Source organism: Argopecten irradians, chromosome 5 (assembly GCF_041381155.1).
Source record: "Argopecten irradians isolate NY chromosome 5, Ai_NY, whole genome shotgun sequence".
Lineage (NCBI taxonomy): Eukaryota > Metazoa > Mollusca > Bivalvia > Pectinida > Pectinidae > Argopecten > Argopecten irradians.
Genome location: NC_091138.1, coordinates 32,226,415 through 32,246,745, shown reverse-complemented (window position 1 = coordinate 32,246,745; position 20,331 = coordinate 32,226,415). Strand labels below are relative to the sequence as shown.

The window sequence follows — 20,331 nt, the reverse complement described above, 5'->3', positions numbered from 1 at the left end:
TACACACCTGTACACGAGGTTTGTCCACACCTGATTAACCCTGGTTAGTAACGAGACGCCATTGTCAGGGGTAACTAAGAAAAACCGGAAGTTGTCATTCTGAAACGAGGCTGCATAGGAACAAGAGGAGAACTGAAGTCGGTAAGACTTATTTTGTTTAGGCCCTGCATTTCTTGAAATTATCATTACGCATATGTGATTTTTAATAAAATAATGATCGATAATGATACTGATACATTTTTCTTAGTATAACATCACTTTATATAGTTCTTATTATTGTCATGTACGATTAATAAGGCACAACGTGTCGGTTGCGAAGGAAGCGACATCGATAAAATGTGACGGTTCGGTCTACGAACAGAGGCCATTATTAAAATAATCATTGATATTGACAGCTGATGTAAATGCTCTATATACATTTGATTTGAAAGATGTGCCATTGATTTCGAATTTCTTATCAACTTACATGTATGTCTGAACTGTCTGAGAATGTACTAACATCATCATTTATCACCCCCCACCCTTTCACCTGTTCACGTGTATTGATCACAGAAAATAAAATGACACAGTTGCTGTCATGATAAATGTGGATTGATTAAATTAATCTCCTATTTTTAAAGAAAATTGAAAACGATGGGATCATCCAATTAAGATTTCATGATGTTCACCCCACCACTGTGTACATGTACATTAACATGTAAAACTAATGTCAATCATTATTGACAATCAAGTTTACTGCTAATATTAACGTAGACCGTCCCTTCTGTGACGTCATACGTTTGTAACGTCGCTATCCGGATCCCGGCAAATGTTTTTTTATTTCTCTGTACCATCTTTTACAACTCGCTTCTGAAATCTGCATTCGAGAAAGTATTTCATCTAGAACCTTTTCAAGTGTTGACAATCGGTAAATAAAGTGTAAGTTTGAAGATTCATGCATGAAGTAAATTCCAAGAATCATAATAGTCGCTAAACAATCAGATGGAATACACATGGATTTACGGGGACCCAAAATGAAGAACTTCATGTCAGTAGTAGATGAATGACCGTTATCGTTATAATTGTATACCTATCTTTTTGCAGAATAGAAATAAATGTACACAGTGTATGGATGCCGAAGGAAGTTAATAGTATTGTTTTAAATGGAAAAATTTGAGTTTCGAGCTTCAATATAGGCACTCTTCGTGAGATACCCGTAAACTAATTTTCGTCTGGAAACGGACAAACAAAATTCGGAAATAAAATTGCTGGGAAATATTTTCTTTTTTTTTTTTGTTAAAAACTTTACTTATAATGTAAAAGATGCTATAAAGGAAAATAATCCATTTTAATACCTTATCACACAGAGCAAAACATTTGTCTCAGAAAAAACTGATATATTTCCTGCAGATACATGTAGCTTGCAAACTGGTTTGTTATATTTTATATAATAAATAAATGAAATCATTAAGATATGTAATTATTATGTTATCTGGTATGCTCCAATAATATAATATATTTAGAAAGCTAACAAGGGTAATGAATAACATAAAACTTTAACAAGTGCTACGGATTCGCCTATTTTTTACATTTTGAGGGCAAAATTTTAGAGTATTAGGAAGCAAATTGGTCATATTTCAAAAAATAACGCGATGAGGTATACTTTTTTATTAGCTTTTCTTATTGCAAATAGTCGGAAAAAAAAAGTCGAAATCGATTTTTCCTGAGATTATTTTTTTCAGAAAAAAGAAAACATGACTATTTCGATGCAATTTTTCACTAAAATTGGGTCTGGATCTAATTGTAAAATAATGATATTTTATTTTATTGTGGAAAACCCAGTTTATTGGATATAGTTATGAATTCTATATCACCTACTGAAGGTATGAACACGTCACAGGCATATCATTTATATTTTAAGGGATGTTACAGGGAGGAAATATTATTTATTTAAAAATCCATAAAATCCATAAAAAGTCATTAGTACCTATCTTTAAGCAACTCTGGAAGAAAAATTAACTCGGTGACATATGATTTTTATGTGGTTTTTGTGATCAGGGTATACCTAAAATCAAAATATCAGAAAATGAACAAAATCCTTGAGAGGATACCAGAAGGGACGGTCTATCTTAATATGATTACATTGAATCATTTTCATCATTCATATACATTTTAACACAGCAATTGTGACAGTTTAAAAAAAAAACTGTTTTATAGCATTTCCATTTAACCACTATGACTCTGATCATATATACATTTCATTTATGTTGCTACTGATGAAATAATGATGAAATTTAAACTTCTTAAAACAATGGATATCTAATTATATAATTTTGTGAACATCTGAAGTAAATGAAAACAATGGATATCTAATTATATAATTTTGTGAACATCTGAAGTAAATGAAAACAATGGATATCTAATTATATAATTTTGTGAACATCTGAAGTAAATGGATGTCAAAATTTAAACAGATAATACATGTATCTTCAGACCATTCCCATCACAATTAAGGCATAAAATTAATTTATAATAAAAATGTAAGCTGTTGTACCTGTAACAAATTATTTCAAATTTGCACCTGAAGTTATACTGTAAATCAACTTAATTAATATCGCCTTTCCGGACCGATCACAAGTTAAATAAACTTTTTCACGATTTAATTTGGTGATCAAGATTCTTTGAGTCTTCTTTACCTAAGTCCTTAACCATTTTAAGTATTTTCACAGGGATTTATTATTTTTATCCCACTCAAAAACACTTTCTTAGAAGCAACAATTTTTATTTAATTTTCTGATTGTGGTCAATTTATTTACTTCCGACACAGATACTAAAATGGATTCTGCCTATCTGAAGAAACAGTTGGGGTCCTGCCTTGCTACCTGTCTGGCAGAAGTAGCAGAAAAAAGGCCGCGGGATCCAGTGGAGTATATAGCACAATGGCTGTATAAAATGAAGGAGAATGAATTGTACAAAGCCCAAGTAAGGAGTAAACCAACTATTGATAGATGTGAGACACTTGGCTGTAAAAATTGTGTGCACAAGGGCAAAGATTTCGAAAAATAAGTTTTGCAGACTGGGTCAAGAACAGGTTATTATTTCAACACTAGATATTTTCCCAGTTATATTATATATAAATGAAGGGTCGCAGTGGCCAAATGATTTAGATGTCTTGACATATGACCAAAAGCCCTTCACCTCTGGGATTTGAATTTGAATCCCAAGTGGGGCAGTTGCCAGGAACTAGCCGTTGGGCAGTGGTTTTTCTCCAGGTACTTTGGCTTTCCTCCACCAACAAACCTGGCATGTTCTTACATGACTGTGGCTATCAATGTATCTTATATACAAATGTATAATATTAGTCACATGGCTAATTTTGTGAGATCTTCATTTTCGTTTAATAAATAATCTTGTTTTACAGAAAGAAAATGAAAAGAAGATGCTTATCCTAGAACAAGACAACTTTGAAAAAGAAAAGGAAATTCAGGCACGAAGGAAAGAAGAAGCTAAGAAAATTGCAGAGGAGGATGAAGAGAGGAGAAAGGTTATTATATAAATTCTAAATTTTACCCCCTAAAATACAAATTAATAGGATCTTATACTGAGACAGGAAGAGTTCATTTTAAATTAGCAGGGGTGGACAAGTTTAAGATTACAGTTATACAATTTATATTAATGATTAATAATGTATTACTGATAATTAAAAACAACGTCACAGGGCAGATCTCCCAGTGAATACATTGTTACATGGGAGATGATTGACAAATCAGAATTCAGTATAGAAACAAGTATTTTGTAAATAAAACAAAATATAAGTATTAAGTACAGAATTGAACTCAAGTTCATATTCAACTCAACTAAAAAACAGTACAAATTGAACTTTGGGTGCATGATTGACTCAATAGGAATTGAGTACAGAATTGAAATTTGAGTTGTCTACCCTTATAGGCAGAAGAAGAGCGTGCTAAGAAGGAGAGTTCATCCCCAACAAAGCTACCCCCTGTGATGGAGGCACAGGAGCCTACAGAGGAAGAAATCAAACCCACCGTAACCCAGACACAGGAAGAGACAGCACCCGGGGCTACAGAGGAAGCTGAGAAACCCAGCGAGGCCGCAGAGGCACCTGCTGGAGACGCAGAGAAGGCTGAGGAGACGACAGAGGAGGCACCAAAAGAGGTGTGTATATCTGTTTTGTTTTTATGATAAATTTATTCAGGTTTAGTAATATTTTGTGTACCAAAATAAGGTCACTAACACCTATATTTTGGATTTTCCCATATATTAAAAATACACTTTAGTTCTGATTCTGATTTTATATATTTAATATATTGACATCACATATATAGATGGGCAATATCATGCATTCATGTTTGGGATCAGGCCCTTCAGTGACTTACTTCGGTGACCTAGTGTAAAGGAAGGGAAGTAACTATGGTAGATCAGAATATGATCAGTAGGTTCTGTGTGATAGACTGTAAAACTTTACAAAATATAGAATCTTTACTCTGGTAGATTTGAAACTTTGAACGTTTTTGTACACAGGAGGAAGCAGAGCAAGCGAAGGAGGAAGGCGAGGCTCCCGCAGAGGGAGAAGCATCATAGACAGATCTAAAAGTTCTAAGTCATAGAAATCAAAAATCCATACCATTGACATTGCTGGCATTTACTTATATATGTAGATAGGATTTATATAATTATAATTAAAAAAGTGTAAAGCCAAAGAGGAAAAGAAGCTGAAGTTCTAGAATTTCAAGTTACCTATATTTGCCAAATATTTACATGATTCTGGAACACAATCCAAAGTAACAGACTGTGTATGTATGTGAATATTGGCCTTAATGTGTTGGAATTCAATGGCCTTACTGTGATAATATTAAAGATTTTAGTGCAACTGGAACATTTTCTTGCCCAGCTGCTATTATTGATGATTATTTAAACACAATAACTATAGTGTGATAAATCTTGGCTGATGATAATGAAGTGTGCAAGGATGTGTGTAAATGGAAGGGAGATAACTCTTGTATTTAACGCCAAGGTTATAAGTTTGCAAATGTTATATTAATGTTATATAATAAATTTGGAATACATTAACTCAAGTTTATTTTTGTATTACACTAATTGCTTATACTAGAATTGTTTAGGTATAAATGTTTTCTCAAACCAAACAGAAATTTGAGTATTATAACATGTACACTCCTAGATGTTCATTCCGATTTAATTTGATACTATTGACAGGAGGCCATGACCAATAGACATTGAATTTTAGCATGGCATTATCAAAACTAACTTATTTACAGTTTAACCATGAATAATAGGAGAAAATGTGACGATCACAACGTCAGATATATAAAGGTCCCCGAAATATGTTGCCTTTGCTCTTATGAACAATTTGTGCTTACATTATGAAGGTTATATATTGAAAATTAATTACATTTGTATATCAAAGTCAACTGATTAAAGTTCAGGGTCATCCTGTGAAAGGTTAAGGTCAGATTGGGTTAATGTTTTACTGGTAAACAAATCCATCATTTTGGGACATGACCATGGTGAACTAGGGCCTAGCTTCGTGAATATTCCTTACCTTTAAGGAATCCCTTAACTTAAAATTTTCCATTGGAAAGCATTACTTGAATCGAGTTCAAGAAAGTCGCTTAAGATAAGGAGCCTTTATTAGAACGATGACAGAGTGAAGTGAAGGGAAGTAACTCTAGTAGAGCCGAAAGTGTCCTTATCACGAGTAAGACAAATGACCATACAATTAAGGCGCATGTAGCTAAATCAGGGAAAAAACTCGACTTTCTGTCGAAAGGAAATCAATTATTGCCTTATTTAATTATCTTTAGTTTCCTCGTTTTCTTCAGATTTAACTATTATCGAGTAAAGATTTTTCTTTTGTAAAACTATTATTATAACGAGATGTAACCGGGTTGGGTACGTTGTTTGTCTGGCGGCTTGTTGAACAGACAGTGAGATAGCACAATATAAAATGACAAGAGTCCCGCTTTATCACAAGAAAACACAGTCCGAATATACCACAGTCTCCCAAAACATAAACATCGATACAGGCAAAAAAAATTGAAAACAGTAGTGACTGTCCTTATGTCACTAACTACCAATAAGAACGAATATACGTACCCGGCCTACTATATATACCTTTCGGCCGGGTACGAATTGGTCCCTATGCGTCGTAGTGGAGCACTGCCTCCGAAAACCACTCGGGCACAGTTTTTCATACTTTTTTGTAGGTTTCCGATTATTTTCACATATAATTTTTGTCCAAAACAACATAACTACCATTCTTAATATCTACCATACAGCTCACAAGACGTCAAATTCACAATTTGTGGACTCGCCGTATAAATTCCCGTCAGAAAGACCTTCATATGTAATATGTAAAAAAAAATAATGCCCCGATGAGAATTTGATATTTTATGTGGTTCAGTTTCATTGTCTAGTAGATAATCGATATCAAACAAGTACGATAAAATGCAAACAAATGATTAATAATCATTAATTTGCTCCATTAGCAGTAATAGGCACCAATTGTAGCTCTAAAGACGACACCATTTTCTGTCTAAAAGTCTTTTGAGCTACAATATTGCAGCTACCAATAAGACACCGAATATGAATATAAACAAAATACAGATTAGCTTAAATCGGGAGTGAGGGACATACAGTGATTAGACCAGAAAAATATGTGTAAAAAAAAAAAAAAAAAGAAAAATAGTGTCTTTTCAATCTAAATAATGGCCGGAACCGGAGCCTAAGATCGAAATCCCGACTTTAATTTTTTTTTCGTAGAAAAGTGGGGGAAAATGGATCGCTTAACCCTAAACAGACACATTTTTTGGCCTTACGCAATTTTTCCTGAAAGATGAATATCTTAGCCAATCAATATGTGGTATTGAAATCTTTACACAAATAGATGGAACAGTCTTCTGTCTATGTAAACCTTGCTTAAAGTTATATGTGCCGTATTTTTCATACTCACGAATCAAGATAAGCTTTTAATATGTTGTTTATCACCAAAAATTACCAACGTTTTGAAAATTACAGTACTTTCAATGCATAGGTTTTAATTTTACATGTACAAATAAGAGCTGAAAATGAATTTTGGCAGTACTGCCAAAAATCATTTATTTACATCAATAGTGAAGTGAAATGAGTACATACGGTCAGACCATGAAGCCAAATTGTGGTCTACAATTTCATGTTACATTTTTACAATGTTATTAGTAATTGTTAAGTGATTTCTGCAGGTATGTTTCCATGTAAACATATTTAAGGCATAAAAACATCAATTTTACAGTAAAAAATTTCTGTGTTATAACTAACGTTTACAAGTCATCTGAAGCTATTTGAATGATTTTTACAGCTTTATTCATCAAACCTTATGGTTTTTAATAGATTAACAATGATAAAATAGCATGTCAAAATTTTCGCCCAATTATGGCACATATAACTTTAAATAAACGGATAAACTGATTAAGTCGAGTAGCATATCTTTGAATACTGAAAAAACGGAACTATTGTATTACATAATTTGAAAAAAATATCAAATCCTACATACATGGAAGCATTTTATTTTAATTTTCCAATATACGGAATGGCTGAACATTCGAATTCCCCACCAACATCTGCATATCCTCAGAACTAGTATTGCCTTGTTCGGCTATATGCTATGGCTGTGTTTTCATACATGTATGTGTAAGATGTAACTATTTTTATCATGAAAACACACACCGTTAACGTGCAAACATTTAGGCAAATATTACTTATATTTAACCATCCATGTCATCCAGATCTGAGAATTACCTATCGTGAGTTTACATAATTATGGAACCACCAGAGTGCCAGATCAAAAATCGGTAAAAGTCATGCTCTACATTGTGCGATCCAATACTATACTACTTGTATCCAGATTGTTTTGTGATCGTTGTCATTCTCAACCAAGGTTTCCACTGTATTTTACCATACCTTTAGTAAGATGATGTACTGTACATAGAAATGTAGCATGACCCCGGCACAATTAAGAAAGAACGATTTTCATATGCTCATTTCCACCTTTTCTGGACAACGCGAACCACTGCGATTTGCTTGAGCTAAACAACACGTGACGTTTTGTGCACGAAAATCATGAACAAAGTAAATTTAGAATGTCATCGCTGAATTGAATTGACATCTCGTGTGAGCTTTTAAACAGCAAAAACATTAAATGTATGGAATGGTTTTGATTATTTACCACCTATTGCATTCGTATAAACTTTGTTGTCTTAGCATACAAATTGCTCACTTTGTTGTCTTAGCATACAAATTGCTCACTCCATGTCACTTACCAATATGTTTGTCTCGTATTGGCTCAGTTTGCCCCAGTTTTGGTTATTATATCGATAGAGCAGTTTCCTCATATTGAATATGAAAGTAGCTAATTAATAACATCAACTGTTCGCCAATTACATTTAGTCTGGGTAATCTAATTGACCTGTGTCAATCACCTTAATATCGTGAGGCGTCATGCGTCGTCGGTTGTAAACTTTTAAAACTCACAACTTTTCCATAATTGTGGGCTCCACAGACGTTTATGTTGGGATCAAAAGTACCTTGAATGACATTAACCTTCATTTTCTTCAATAGCCAAAAACAACTTAAATTTTACTTAAGTTTAAAAAGAATCTCCAGAGCAGAATGGTCCATAGGGCCGTTGTAACGGAAAAAATACCCAAATACCCGGGTAGAGAAAAAAAGTAAACGCAATCCAGAAAACCGTGTCCAATATCTATCCGACTCATGTGTTTTGTTTTTGCTTTTTTGTGTAAATAATTCTTTTACCACGAAGAAGAATAAATCTCAATATCACCTTCTCTCGATCTTATTCATCCTCTCTAGCTCATTCAATACACTGCACCTCTTACTCTCCACAGGGCACAGAAACAATCGCTGATAGGCGTTATCTTATATGAAGTCATATTTTATAGTAAGGACCTCCAACACTCCTATGAATTAATGCAAACGTAGATGTAGATGTAGCATATATTTGTATCGGTGCAAAAATACGGGAAGGCCAATCAGGGTTTTGGGGAGCTTTGATTACACCTTGGTACATAGCGCACCTGTGATTGAAAGAAGAAAGAAAAGCATCATTTGAGATTAATATCATAATATTTAGTAACTAAAATCGATCTTTCGAACGATGCATACATTTCTATTACATATCTTTGCATTTTTATCCAAGATTAATATTTAATCATTTTAACATAACACATTTTAATAAGTTTTAAAGTTTAAGAAATTAACTTGGATAATATTGTTACTATTTGGGACGCGGAGGGTGCAGATCTTGTTTTATTTCATTTCTCTATAGAAACAATCCCGGTAACTATGTGGGCATGTTACAGTTAATCCCCTTATATTACCAGTGATTACTACTATTTTTTAAGTAAAGGTTTATTGCATGGCTTTAGAGTAATAAGGGATTTATTACACCCGAGCGAAGCATCAGTTCATGTCTTAAAGTTTAAGAAATTAACTTGGATAATATTGTTACTATTTGGGACGCGGAGGGTGCAGATCTTGTTTTATTTCATTTCTCTATAGAAACAATCCCGGTAACTCTGATATTTTGTACCTACACAGGTACTATGTGGGCATGTTACAGTTAATCCCCTTATATTACCAGTGATTACTACTATTTTTTAAGTAAAGGTTTATTGCATGGCTTTAGAGTAATAAGGGATTTATTACACCCGAGCGAAGCATCAGTTCATGTCCAGCCCCTTTCATAATAATGAAATTAATCAATAGACCAACTAACCAATGGTGAAAAGATTTTTAAAAATACAATGCAATTAGAAAATAAAAGAAATATAAAAAAAAAAATTTACATCGAAAAAGTTTCACTAATTATTATTTCAATTAATTATCATATGATAGCAACTTCGTATTGTAAGGAAAACTTTAAACTCCTCAGGACCATTTATCATCAGCAAATGATGCCTTGGAATTGATATAAATGCATTCTGTCAATTGAAAGCACAGATGGGAATAACTTTAAATAAAATTTACTTACATTAAAAGTTTCTGAGAATTTCTTTTCTTCATTTAATTATTTTTCTTGCAATCGCTGAACAGAGTTCGATAATAATTTGATTGTTTCATAATGTACATATCCCCTATAAATATTTTGATGCAGCATTTTGCAGTCAAAGTTTTTTTTATTTCTACACATGGCAAAATCCTTGTGTTACTTACAATGGACACGGACAAACTGATGAATTAACATTGAGCAAAGAAACCCTAATACAAATGTACTGAGAAATGCTCATAAGCTTAATAGTATGGGAGAGAACGGATATGGAAAATGAGATAATACGCTAGAAACATTTGTAATGCCTATCTAAACATATACCAGTTTGATATTTACTTATATTTTGTCTCTAAATAGTAAAATTAATGAAAGCAATCTTCACATCTTTTCGACGACATATTTTTTTCTATGACTTACCTCCCTTGAGTTCCGATGAGTTGTGACGTCATCTGAGACAATCAACTACAGGAAGCCGATGTGCCGATCGCGGAACTGTCAACATGCATGTGCATTTTAGCCACATGTCTTAGTACTTACGGAAATACACACGGAGAAAAATATGTTATATTTCGACTTATTGGGTAGCGTGATTTATCCCCTACATAATGACACATTATTGACGTCATAACCTATGAAATGACGTCACTACATGTAAATAATGATGTCATTAATGTCGCGGGTACATATGTCATGTGGCTTATGGTGTGCCAGGGGTTAAACCACGAATGAATAAGTAGTTCTTTCCTATTCAGTCCACCCTGGAGTAATACGACTGTGCATGTATGTAATTTATAGTTTACACATAAAATTAACCGAGGAGTTTTGATATACATAGAATCTACTGGTAATTTTATGAGCGAAATAAGATCGTAGCGAAAATGGACAATTATTGGGGCCCACCTCTTTAGACCTACGTTTTGATAGAAAATCATCTGTTACAAACATACGGAGACATGAAAAATACATGCAGATTAAAAGAAAAAAATCAATAATTTATAAGTTGTGTCCTTTTGCCCCCCATTTTCCTCGACTGAAATGTTCTCAAAATGCGCATTAAAAATAAAAGAGGTCCTTCTGCACATTTTTCATACTTCATTTTAGGGATTTTCATATTTATTTTGGGTTACACAACAATGTGCCGGTGGTGTGAAACAGGTATGTTCAGATCTAGTCCGCTAAACCTGCTCATATCATTAGGCTTTTTTAATTTTTTTTTTGCCTAATATATAGGGGGAAAAAAGCCTAATAATATAGGCAGGTTTAGCGGACTAGTTCAGATCGAGCAGGGTTGCATAATGATATGACGACATTCACAGTTATCATTATTTAATTGCAGGAATTTAAATTCGAAAAATTACCATGTTAAGAACGCTCTAAAGTCATCAAAATACATCGTAAAACTCATCTCAGCAATCATAAATACATTTAGTAATATTTTTCCTTCTCGGGGGAGACCTTAGGACCCCCAAAAAACAAAATATCTCGCCTTAAGCCCTCGTAAAATCATCAAAATACATCGTGAAACTCATATCTCAGTCATTCTAAATTGTAATATCTTTATCAGGGTCTCCCCCGAACCCCCAAAACACCACAATGCTCGCAAATTTGGCCAATTTTAGTACTCATTAAGTTCCTGTTATATTCTACATAGTACACTTGCGTATATATATGTAGAATGCGAATTTTACCGATTTATTTTATTTAGACCCCTAGATCGTCTCATAATGGTCAATAGGCTATCTAGTGTGCTGTGGTCTGTGCGTATTCTGTACTTTTAAAATTTACTAAGGTCGACAGGTTTCTTATTTCCAAAACTCCGCACGGTTAGAAAATATAATGAAGCGGTCTTGTAAATGATTTGTGTTTTATAAGAAATATATGTTGTTTCATGGTCCTGTGTTAGTTGAACTATTACATGTGTATCTTGTCCACGAGTACATGTCATCCATATTAGGTCATTGTATCTAGTTTCTGTGTTTTGTGTCCCGTCTTTTTTATCGGCCGTGCGTGTATTGTTACTACTGTACATGTTATTCTATTTCGTACACATCCGTAAAACTCATTATAGAACTTTAAGAAAATAAATAAGTCTAGCCCTTTCTGTGCGGTGTTCTGAAAGATTAAGCTTTAAATAGGAAATATAGAGGTGTGCAGTACGTACATAAGGCGGGATAGGGGCACGTTTATCGCGATATGATAGGGTTTTGGATAGGGTATGAGGGATGGCGGTTTTTTTTATAAACATGTAGCATGTAGTCTCATTGTAATTTGGGTCCATTTTCTTGTAAAGTTATATTTCTTCTTGTTGGTTTAACTTTAAAGTCTATGTTTTGAGTTTTAAGTTACAGACAAAAGTCAAGCGCAACCCCCTTGAACCTGAGTCAGTGGCACACACGTACACGGTGTCAAATGGCTTTTAAAGATGCTCCACCGCCGACAGAGCATAAATGATATTCACCATTTGAACAATAATTGGTGTTTAATCGTGTATATATATGTCTAATTAACACAAACAATAATATAGAATAATTTATTTCGCCTTTGGTGCATGCGCAATCAGTACTTCATTCCATATAGGATATAGTAACACGGATTTTTTTCGGGATGCAATTAATTATATTTCATGTTTTTAACTTGAAGTAAAATTAGAAGCTCACAAACTGTTCAATGGTGGTAATGGTGTAAAGTAAGTAACTTTTGTAACTGAAGAAAAATACTAAATCGTCTGCTCCTGTTTTTGATAGTTAAAATTTACCATTTGTCAGCGGCGGAGCATCTTTAACATACTGAACATAACAATTTTATAGCCCAGAATATGACGATAAGAATGAGTAAGCTATCGTTTTTATTATATCATTGTATGTTATAGATTATATATTATATACGGATTCATTTCCACTATTCAATATAGCAACTACACGTAGCGCGACTGTTTTAAATATCTATAATCGCCAATACCGCAACACTGCCCCATTGAGTTTCCCGGCTCTTGTCACAGCTGTTGGTCTCAGATGACGTCACGAATCTACGGCCACCTGGTGATATCAGGGGCGATAAGCGATGCGATCGTTCTAGACAAGGGTCGTTGTGGACTTCGTTTCAAGCACATTTTATGGAAATTACGTCAAATACAACCTGTATTTTTTGTTGGAAATCATAAAGTGCACCACAATAAACAAATATCAACACAAAAATAGCATATTTAAAATCTGTTTTTATAAGCTTAATAGTATGGGAGAGTGGGGTATAGGGACGGAAAGGTGTGAACTTTTCAATCAATTTGTCTTTTTGTTCGAGGTTCAGAAGTATGCAGTAAGTCAGTTTTTGCATGATTTCTCGTCACTCGGGACATATTACCCCATCGCTTCGCTCGGATGTAATAAATCCCTTATTACTCAAAAGCCATGCAATAATTTTTACTTGCTACCGTCAGCAACAGTATTTTCTTGTACGTAAAGGTTATTGCTTGGCAATCGAATAATAAAGGATTTATTACTCCCAAGCGAAGCGAGGGGGTAGACTGGTTCCCGCCTCAGTTACCTCCCTTGCGTACGCTTCACTGAGGACCGGTAGCGGGTAGCCATCTTGAGTGGGAATTCCAACTCCAGAGTAGTGCGCATCATTTCTGCGCATGATATGTCATCATGGAGACGGCTACTTCCGTTAAGAGAAAATAACGTCATTAACGTCGTTCCTATGAACACTCTAAACTCTGTTAGCACGAAATGATTTCAAAACTTAAGATCTTATTTAATTTTGTTTATATATCGTTCAAATAAATTATTTATTCTTTACGTTAAGATCCGTCGCTTCGTGCGTAAAGGGGTTTCCCACGTCAAAAAAAGTGGTACCAGCGAACCGGATATGTAGATTGACCAATCAAAAGAAATCATCATGGTTACCCACTACCGGTCCCTAGTGAGCGGAGCGCAGCCTGGCGGAGAGTAGAGAACTAAGGGAAGGGGACCAGTCTAAGCGAGGGGGTAATACGTCCCGAGTGACGAGAAAACCTCGAACAAAAAGACAGATTGATTGAAAAATACACACCTTTCCATCCCTATACCCCCATCCTCCCAATGTTCTCTGTTTTGATTTACCTGTACCTACTGTAGTATGCTTGTGAGCACTTTTCAATGTTAGGTCATCCCCTGTATGCAGTGTGTTGCATGTGTGAATGTCTGTATGTTTTGGAAGGCTGTGGTAAGTAAGACATGTATGAATGTCTGTATGTTTTGGAAGGTTGTGGTAAGTAAGACATGTGTGAATGTCTGTATGTTTTGGAAGGTTGTGGTAAGTAAGACATGTGTGAATCTGTATGTTTTGGAAGGCTGTGGTAAGTAAGACATGTATGAATGTCTGTATGTTTTGGAAGGTTGTGGTAAGTAAGACATGTGTGAATGTCTGTATGTTTTGGAAGGTTGTGGTAAGTAAGACATGTGTGAATCTGTATGTTTTGGAAGGCTGTGGTTAGTAAGACTCTTGTCCTTTTATAGTGCTATTTAATTGAAGTATGCCGTCAAAGCCACAAACAACTTACACCACATTATACTGACAACGACAAAACCAGTCGTCCCACTTCTTTTATACTGAGCAGCAATAACTAAACTACCGCTTTTACAGACAATAGCGTGTCCTGGCTAGGAGGCGAGCGCTTAACTCAAGACCAATAATGAGGCAGTGTAAAAAGTAATTTTAAGAAAAATAAAGTAAGTTAGAAAGAAGATAAAATATATAAGACCCAAATTTAAGTCGCCTTAACGATCATGCAGTGGTGACAGCAGGTACAATTATAACACCCTTCCTGTAATGAATACAGTATGCTTTTTGTATCATGCTTGGTTCAATTGTGAGTGTAAATCTAATGTATTTTAAAGTATCTTTTTTAGTGTTACATCAAAATGAATCATTTTGCTGTCATTAATTAATTGGAGTGATTTATAATTTACTTCTTGGAATTTGTAGAAAATGCAGAGGCAAATACCAAGAACAGAGTATTTCTGACATACACTGCAACAGTGACGAATGATTCCTTAGAAATAGCAGACAAAAAACAGGTATGAGTATTTCAGATTTCTTTATTTTCTATTTAAATAGTCACGAGTACACACCGCCACTATGTAAGGCACATCAACCCTTTAGTGAACCCCGACAATGGCAAGTAATACACGGGAACCCTCAAATCGGGAACCTTCAGCACTTTCCTTAAACGAGAATACACGGAAAGTACCGAAAGTGACGAAGGTTCTCGATTGGCGAACCGTCCATCAGTTCTGAACGGAACGATATAAACATATTAATCTATAGACTGGATTGTTTTCCCCAGTACCAATTCTCTCCGATAGGTGGCACTTGTAATTCGCAATCACATCATATCGGAGAAATTTCCGACAGCCTTCCATTTTTCCGAAGATTGCCGGAAATTTCTCCTAGATGTAATTGTCATAATTTGGAGCGAAGCCTAGCGTGAAGAAGAAAAGACTAGGGTAGACAATCCAATCCAGTTAATCTACAGCACCAACGTAAAAACTTTGTACCACGTATCTCTTTTAAAACAGCACAAATCGTAACAAAATAGAAAACGTATGTGAACATTTATCCGTATAAATATAGCCATATCATTGTTTTATTTCAGAACAGGTTTTGCTGTTGAATTTTATGCTATGGAAATGTAAGGAGAAACCAAGGGTAAAACCTAAAAAATACCTGGATAATAGCAAGTATAAATTCTGGTTTTTGTGTTGCCACTCTATAACATAATATATGTCAAATTGATGAATATCAATGATAGATTTTTTTGTAATTAAATAGATAGCAATTATTTTTTATTAAATATCTCTATGAAATTAGTATATCTAGGTGTTAGCCAATCTAAGCCAAAGGTCAGTCCAAGCAAATGTTACAAGAGCCAATCATGACCAATGTTCAAATGGCCAATTCAAACCAATGTTACAAGAAATTATCTCTAAACCAAAGTTACATGAGGATATGACATTTTTACCAAAGAAACGATGATATGCCAAAATCTTAACCAATTTAAATACACGTGGACGATCAAATAATTCCGATGTCCGAATACATTTTTAAATTACGGTGTAGGTATCTTTAAAACAATACCAAATAATTTCAATATATTTGCAGGAGAAAGAATACAGGGTTTTTAAAAGATGACCGCGGTGCGGTAGAACTGGCCAAAACAAACTGGACAAATATTAAGATGTCACTTTGACACAGTGAGTACACTGATTACAACATCTCTCTCGTCGGTAAAATAATAAAAACGTAACGATAAATACAGTCCAACAACTACATAGCTCAACTGTAACCGGAGACACAAAAACACGAAACGTATGTACATTATACTAATCTATATATATATCCTTACTCTCTACCCACTCACACACTGTTGATACCATCCTAGATTTTCAAGGGGTTACTCTCACTGTCGTTATATCTACCCCCTGGACTACGTCATAGCAAAACTGATATACACCAAAAGAATTGAATAACGGTACACTGTGGTTGACTCTGTGACTTTGGATGTTGCTCTCCATGTAATCATCAAAGGAAATCTCTGAAGGCCTGTGATTGGTCAGGTTTTTTTCTCCTGAAGTGCTTTCAGTTTTACAATTAGAGATTCAAAGGGTGGATATAACGACAGTAAAAGTAACGCCTGGAGTATCGAGGATGTGTTTATACATAATGTATACATAATGCTAGCCAACTAGGTAACTCAGTATTATAGAAATATTCACCACTTATTAATAATAATCTCCCTCAAAATCAACAGTCATGAAAATATTACTCCTGCGAGACAAAGCCGATATGGTCTTTCATTTAAAAATTATCTATCCCAATAAATGGTGTGAAAAAAATCGTTGTTCCCCATAAAGTAATGACGTTTCTCACAAAAACAGATCACGACATAAGCAGTACCTCCTCATAAGAAATTCAATAACTCTGCTGTACGGTTTTATGGCCATGGAATCGGGACAAGATACGTATTGCGTTGTTTTTTGCTTATTTAGATCAAATTAATCATAAGTATATGTTTCCTGACTGAGAAACACAAAATAATTTTGAACATCGCAATTCCCTGTTTCATTGACCATGATAACGAACCAATGAGAGCAGAACAGAATTATGAAGAAAATGTTTTGTTTCGATGAAACTTCAGTTAATTGAATATTCAATGACGATAAGAGTGGTATTTTTCTTTTCTTTGTCTCGCAACTTTTGTCTGATTATATAGTTAACCATTAATTACCCTAATTACTAACATATATCAAATCAATACACATGGGACTAACATTTTAGCTGCATTTAACAATAAAATCCGCCACTGCCATTCAAAGCTATCCATTAATATATTTACATGTATTTATGGATCCATACACCTTCATTAAGTTTCAATCCTGATGATGTCTCGCACGATCGCTCTTAACACTGTCATTATTTAGTTCCTAGAACAACTGGACGGTGTTGGAAAGTTCAGTCACAAGCGCACGATTTTTGGTAAGATTCAGCCATCTTTCCCAGAGTTCCTCGCGACCCCATTATTGGAATTGAGTAGAAGGAACGATAACTCTGGTAGAAAATGCAGATTTAGGACAAATTCGATCAGTTAAAACTAATTTATTCAAATCATTGCTGATAAGGCATCCGAAATTCGAGCCAAAATTGCAGCACGTGGCTCATTATCGTTGGATGGGGATAGCCTTAATGGCGTTCGTCAATATGAGAGCAAGGCACGCAGCGGATACAGGAAAGTTAAAACTCTAAATGCCTCACGGAGATCAGAATACCACACACCGTACTATCACAGTCAATCGCCATACTTTGGTCGGCCATGGGAGCAGCACAAGTCATTTCACGGTTTGCATAGTATTACAATATGGCGCCGTTTCACCGTGTCTAGGGACACTTCATCACCATGGTGACGCCTGATCGGATGTAAGTAAGAACGGACGGTAATGTCTTTGACGTCACTTCCTGCACAGGAGAATTGTTTGACAATCTAATGTTCACACTCCTCAGAATGCACGCTTTGATAAGAATACCAATCACTTTGTGCTCTCCTTCCTTCCAGTTTTGGATGTCAAATCAGGTCTGTCATTAGTTCGGCCCTCAGAAATCCTTGTCCCAGCCCGTGACGTCATCTGGAGGAGGATCATCTTCCTCTTCTGGGTAATCGTCGAAGTTTGAGGTATCTGTTGTGCCTTTTATCTAACAAAAGAAAAAATATAAATATCAGGAAAGGTCTTTTAATTTTTTTTAACTCTTCCGAAAAATACACATATCAAACCATTCAAAATTGCAAACATCTATTTGTATCAATAATGGAATACATATTTAACTTCAAGCAAGGTCCTGTTTCACGAACATTTTTAAATCAAAATTCCCAAAAGAGAAAGCATTGCAGAAATTAAGGGAAGTTCCTTAAGTTATGATTTTGTTTTTCTTTGGTAATGCTTCTCTATGGAAAATTTGAAGCGAAGTTTCTATTTAAGTTAAGGAATGCTCGTGAAACTGGGCCCATTTACAATAAAATCCAGTTGAGTATTTATGCCTCATCAAAGCGACTTACCGATGGAGTAATAGGTGGTTTGTGACTCCGTTTCTTGAGACCGTCCCAGTTAAAACCTTCAAACCATTTGTGTTTTTGGATCTCTCTCACTCCACCCCGTCCAAACCCTAAACGTTCTGACGGCGTCTCCCTGTAAAATATATAGTTGTGAATGACATTTGCACATGATTTGTTGTTCGAAAAGTAGCGAGTTTAAGGATACTAAGTTCTTGTGAAAAATGTATCTTTTTACACACAAAGATAAGCCAAGCAATGATTGTGAAAGGCAATTATTGATGTAATCTTTTTCAACACCCAAATTAGATAAACAATCAGATACATAACTATATAACAGCAGTTTTACCATTTTTAAATGGCATATAATTATCATTAATTATCATGTATTGATCAAAACCGGAAAATTAACTTATGGGTTCTGGAACTATACTTTTGTATAGGTCTACCAATTCTGGACATTGTTTGTATAGATTATACCTGCATAGTTTCTTGATTAGATTTTGAGCGTTCTTTGTAATCTTTCGTGGGAAGTCTATGGCGTCGATTCCCTTTAGAATGATGTTGTATGTTTTCATTGGATCCTGGCCAGTGAAAGGAGGACTGTAATAAAGGAAGAATGGTTAATAACAGATAATAAATGGTTCTGGGTGTAACCAAGGCAGAATAACGTATCTATCTTGCATCAAAACATTTGATTCTGTATGAATTTATGATTGTTAATTAATATGAATATTCGGACAACGTTTAGATCAGAAACACAGACACTCAGCAGTATTCCTTTTTATTTCTATTTTAGACTTCTAGACCATTCTCAAAAACACAAGAAATAACACAAAAAATTGGCTTGATGATTTTTTCTTCGCGAGTTCGATTCCAGAATTATTAAACAAGGGGGAGATAATCTAGTATTGGAATTCAGAAGAGCACTCCTTATCAACATCTTAGTGTCTAGTGGCTAGTGTGTAATGGTACATATGTCCGACTATACCGAAAAGACATATCATATATATATTTATATATATAAGACAACGAACGACCCAAAATTACATGTATAACACAAGCAGATTATTGTAATGTACAGTAAACCTTACCTTCCTGTAAGCAGCTCAAACATGAGTATTCCTAGAGACCAATAGTCAGCAGATATATCGTGACCTTTGTTGAGAATGATTTCCGGTGCCACATACTCTGGAGTACCGCAGAACGTCCACGTCTTCCTCCCCAGACCGACCTTCTTAGCAAACCCGAAATCCACCTGTTAAAGAGAAAGGCAAAATAGCTGATTTTAGTGTTTCCTTGGCAGAAAACATATCTTTGATCTGTTAAGAACCCCCTTCCTAAATCATATACATCATAATTTGAATGAAATTTCTTTGTTTGTTACAACCTAAAATCAACTTCAAGTCGATCACAACATAAACAAATTGCATACTTTGTATGATGCAATTTGGTTAATCCTCGATAAGTTTGATGAGAACTTGTGTAAGGAATATATCACTATATTGAACCGGGTTAGCAAGGTTAACGAGAACTGGAGCGTGACATCACCTTAGAGTTTGTGAGACCTAGCCAGACTTCATTCACGAGTTGGTAAGAACAAAGAAGACTTGGTGAGAGCAAGAGGGGCCTCAATGTAAGGTTTGTGAGAGTCTATGGACCCCACCTCAGGATAAGTAAGGACAAGGGA

At 34.9% G+C, this 20,331-nt stretch overlaps 2 protein-coding genes across 4 annotated transcripts in view; one reads left to right on the top strand and one right to left on the bottom strand.

Moving 5' to 3' along the window:
• Positions 1 to 6: 6 nt before the first annotated feature.
• Positions 7 to 5,070, top strand: LOC138323557 (DPY30 domain-containing protein 1-like). Its single transcript, XM_069268241.1, has 5 exons — positions 7 to 141; positions 2,807 to 2,961; positions 3,401 to 3,523; positions 3,928 to 4,155; positions 4,522 to 5,070. The coding sequence occupies exons 2-5, from the start codon at positions 2,815 to 2,817 to the stop codon at positions 4,579 to 4,581; spliced, it is 558 nt and encodes a 185-aa protein (XP_069124342.1). The 5' UTR covers positions 7 to 141; positions 2,807 to 2,814; the 3' UTR covers positions 4,582 to 5,070.
• A 10,050-nt stretch (positions 5,071 to 15,120) lies between these two features.
• The window catches only part of LOC138323554 (cGMP-dependent protein kinase 1-like), a 95,957-nt gene continuing 90,746 nt past the window's right edge, over positions 15,121 to 20,331 (bottom strand). For all 3 annotated transcript variants that reach the window (XM_069268234.1, XM_069268235.1, XM_069268236.1), the window contains exons 14-17: positions 19,736 to 19,899; positions 19,122 to 19,244; positions 18,648 to 18,777; positions 15,121 to 18,286 (exon numbers count right to left, since the gene is read on the bottom strand). In XM_069268234.1, the coding sequence (XP_069124335.1) occupies positions 18,188 to 18,286; positions 18,648 to 18,777; positions 19,122 to 19,244; positions 19,736 to 19,899 (516 nt within the window). In that variant the 3' untranslated portion in view covers positions 15,121 to 18,187. The remainder of the gene's footprint in view (positions 18,287 to 18,647; positions 18,778 to 19,121; positions 19,245 to 19,735; positions 19,900 to 20,331) is intronic.

Excerpts from the sequence above, each read along its gene's own strand:
- LOC138323557 (XM_069268241.1), top strand. The coding sequence starts at position 2,815 with ATGGATTCTGCCTATCTGAAGAAACAGTTGGGGTCCTGCCTTGCTACC. Across the intron at positions 3,524-3,927 it reads AGGATGAAGAGAGGAGAAAG|GCAGAAGAAGAGCGTGCTAA; the intron begins GTTATTATATAA and ends CTACCCTTATAG. Across the intron at positions 4,156-4,521 it reads CAGAGGAGGCACCAAAAGAG|GAGGAAGCAGAGCAAGCGAA; the intron begins GTGTGTATATCT and ends TTTTGTACACAG.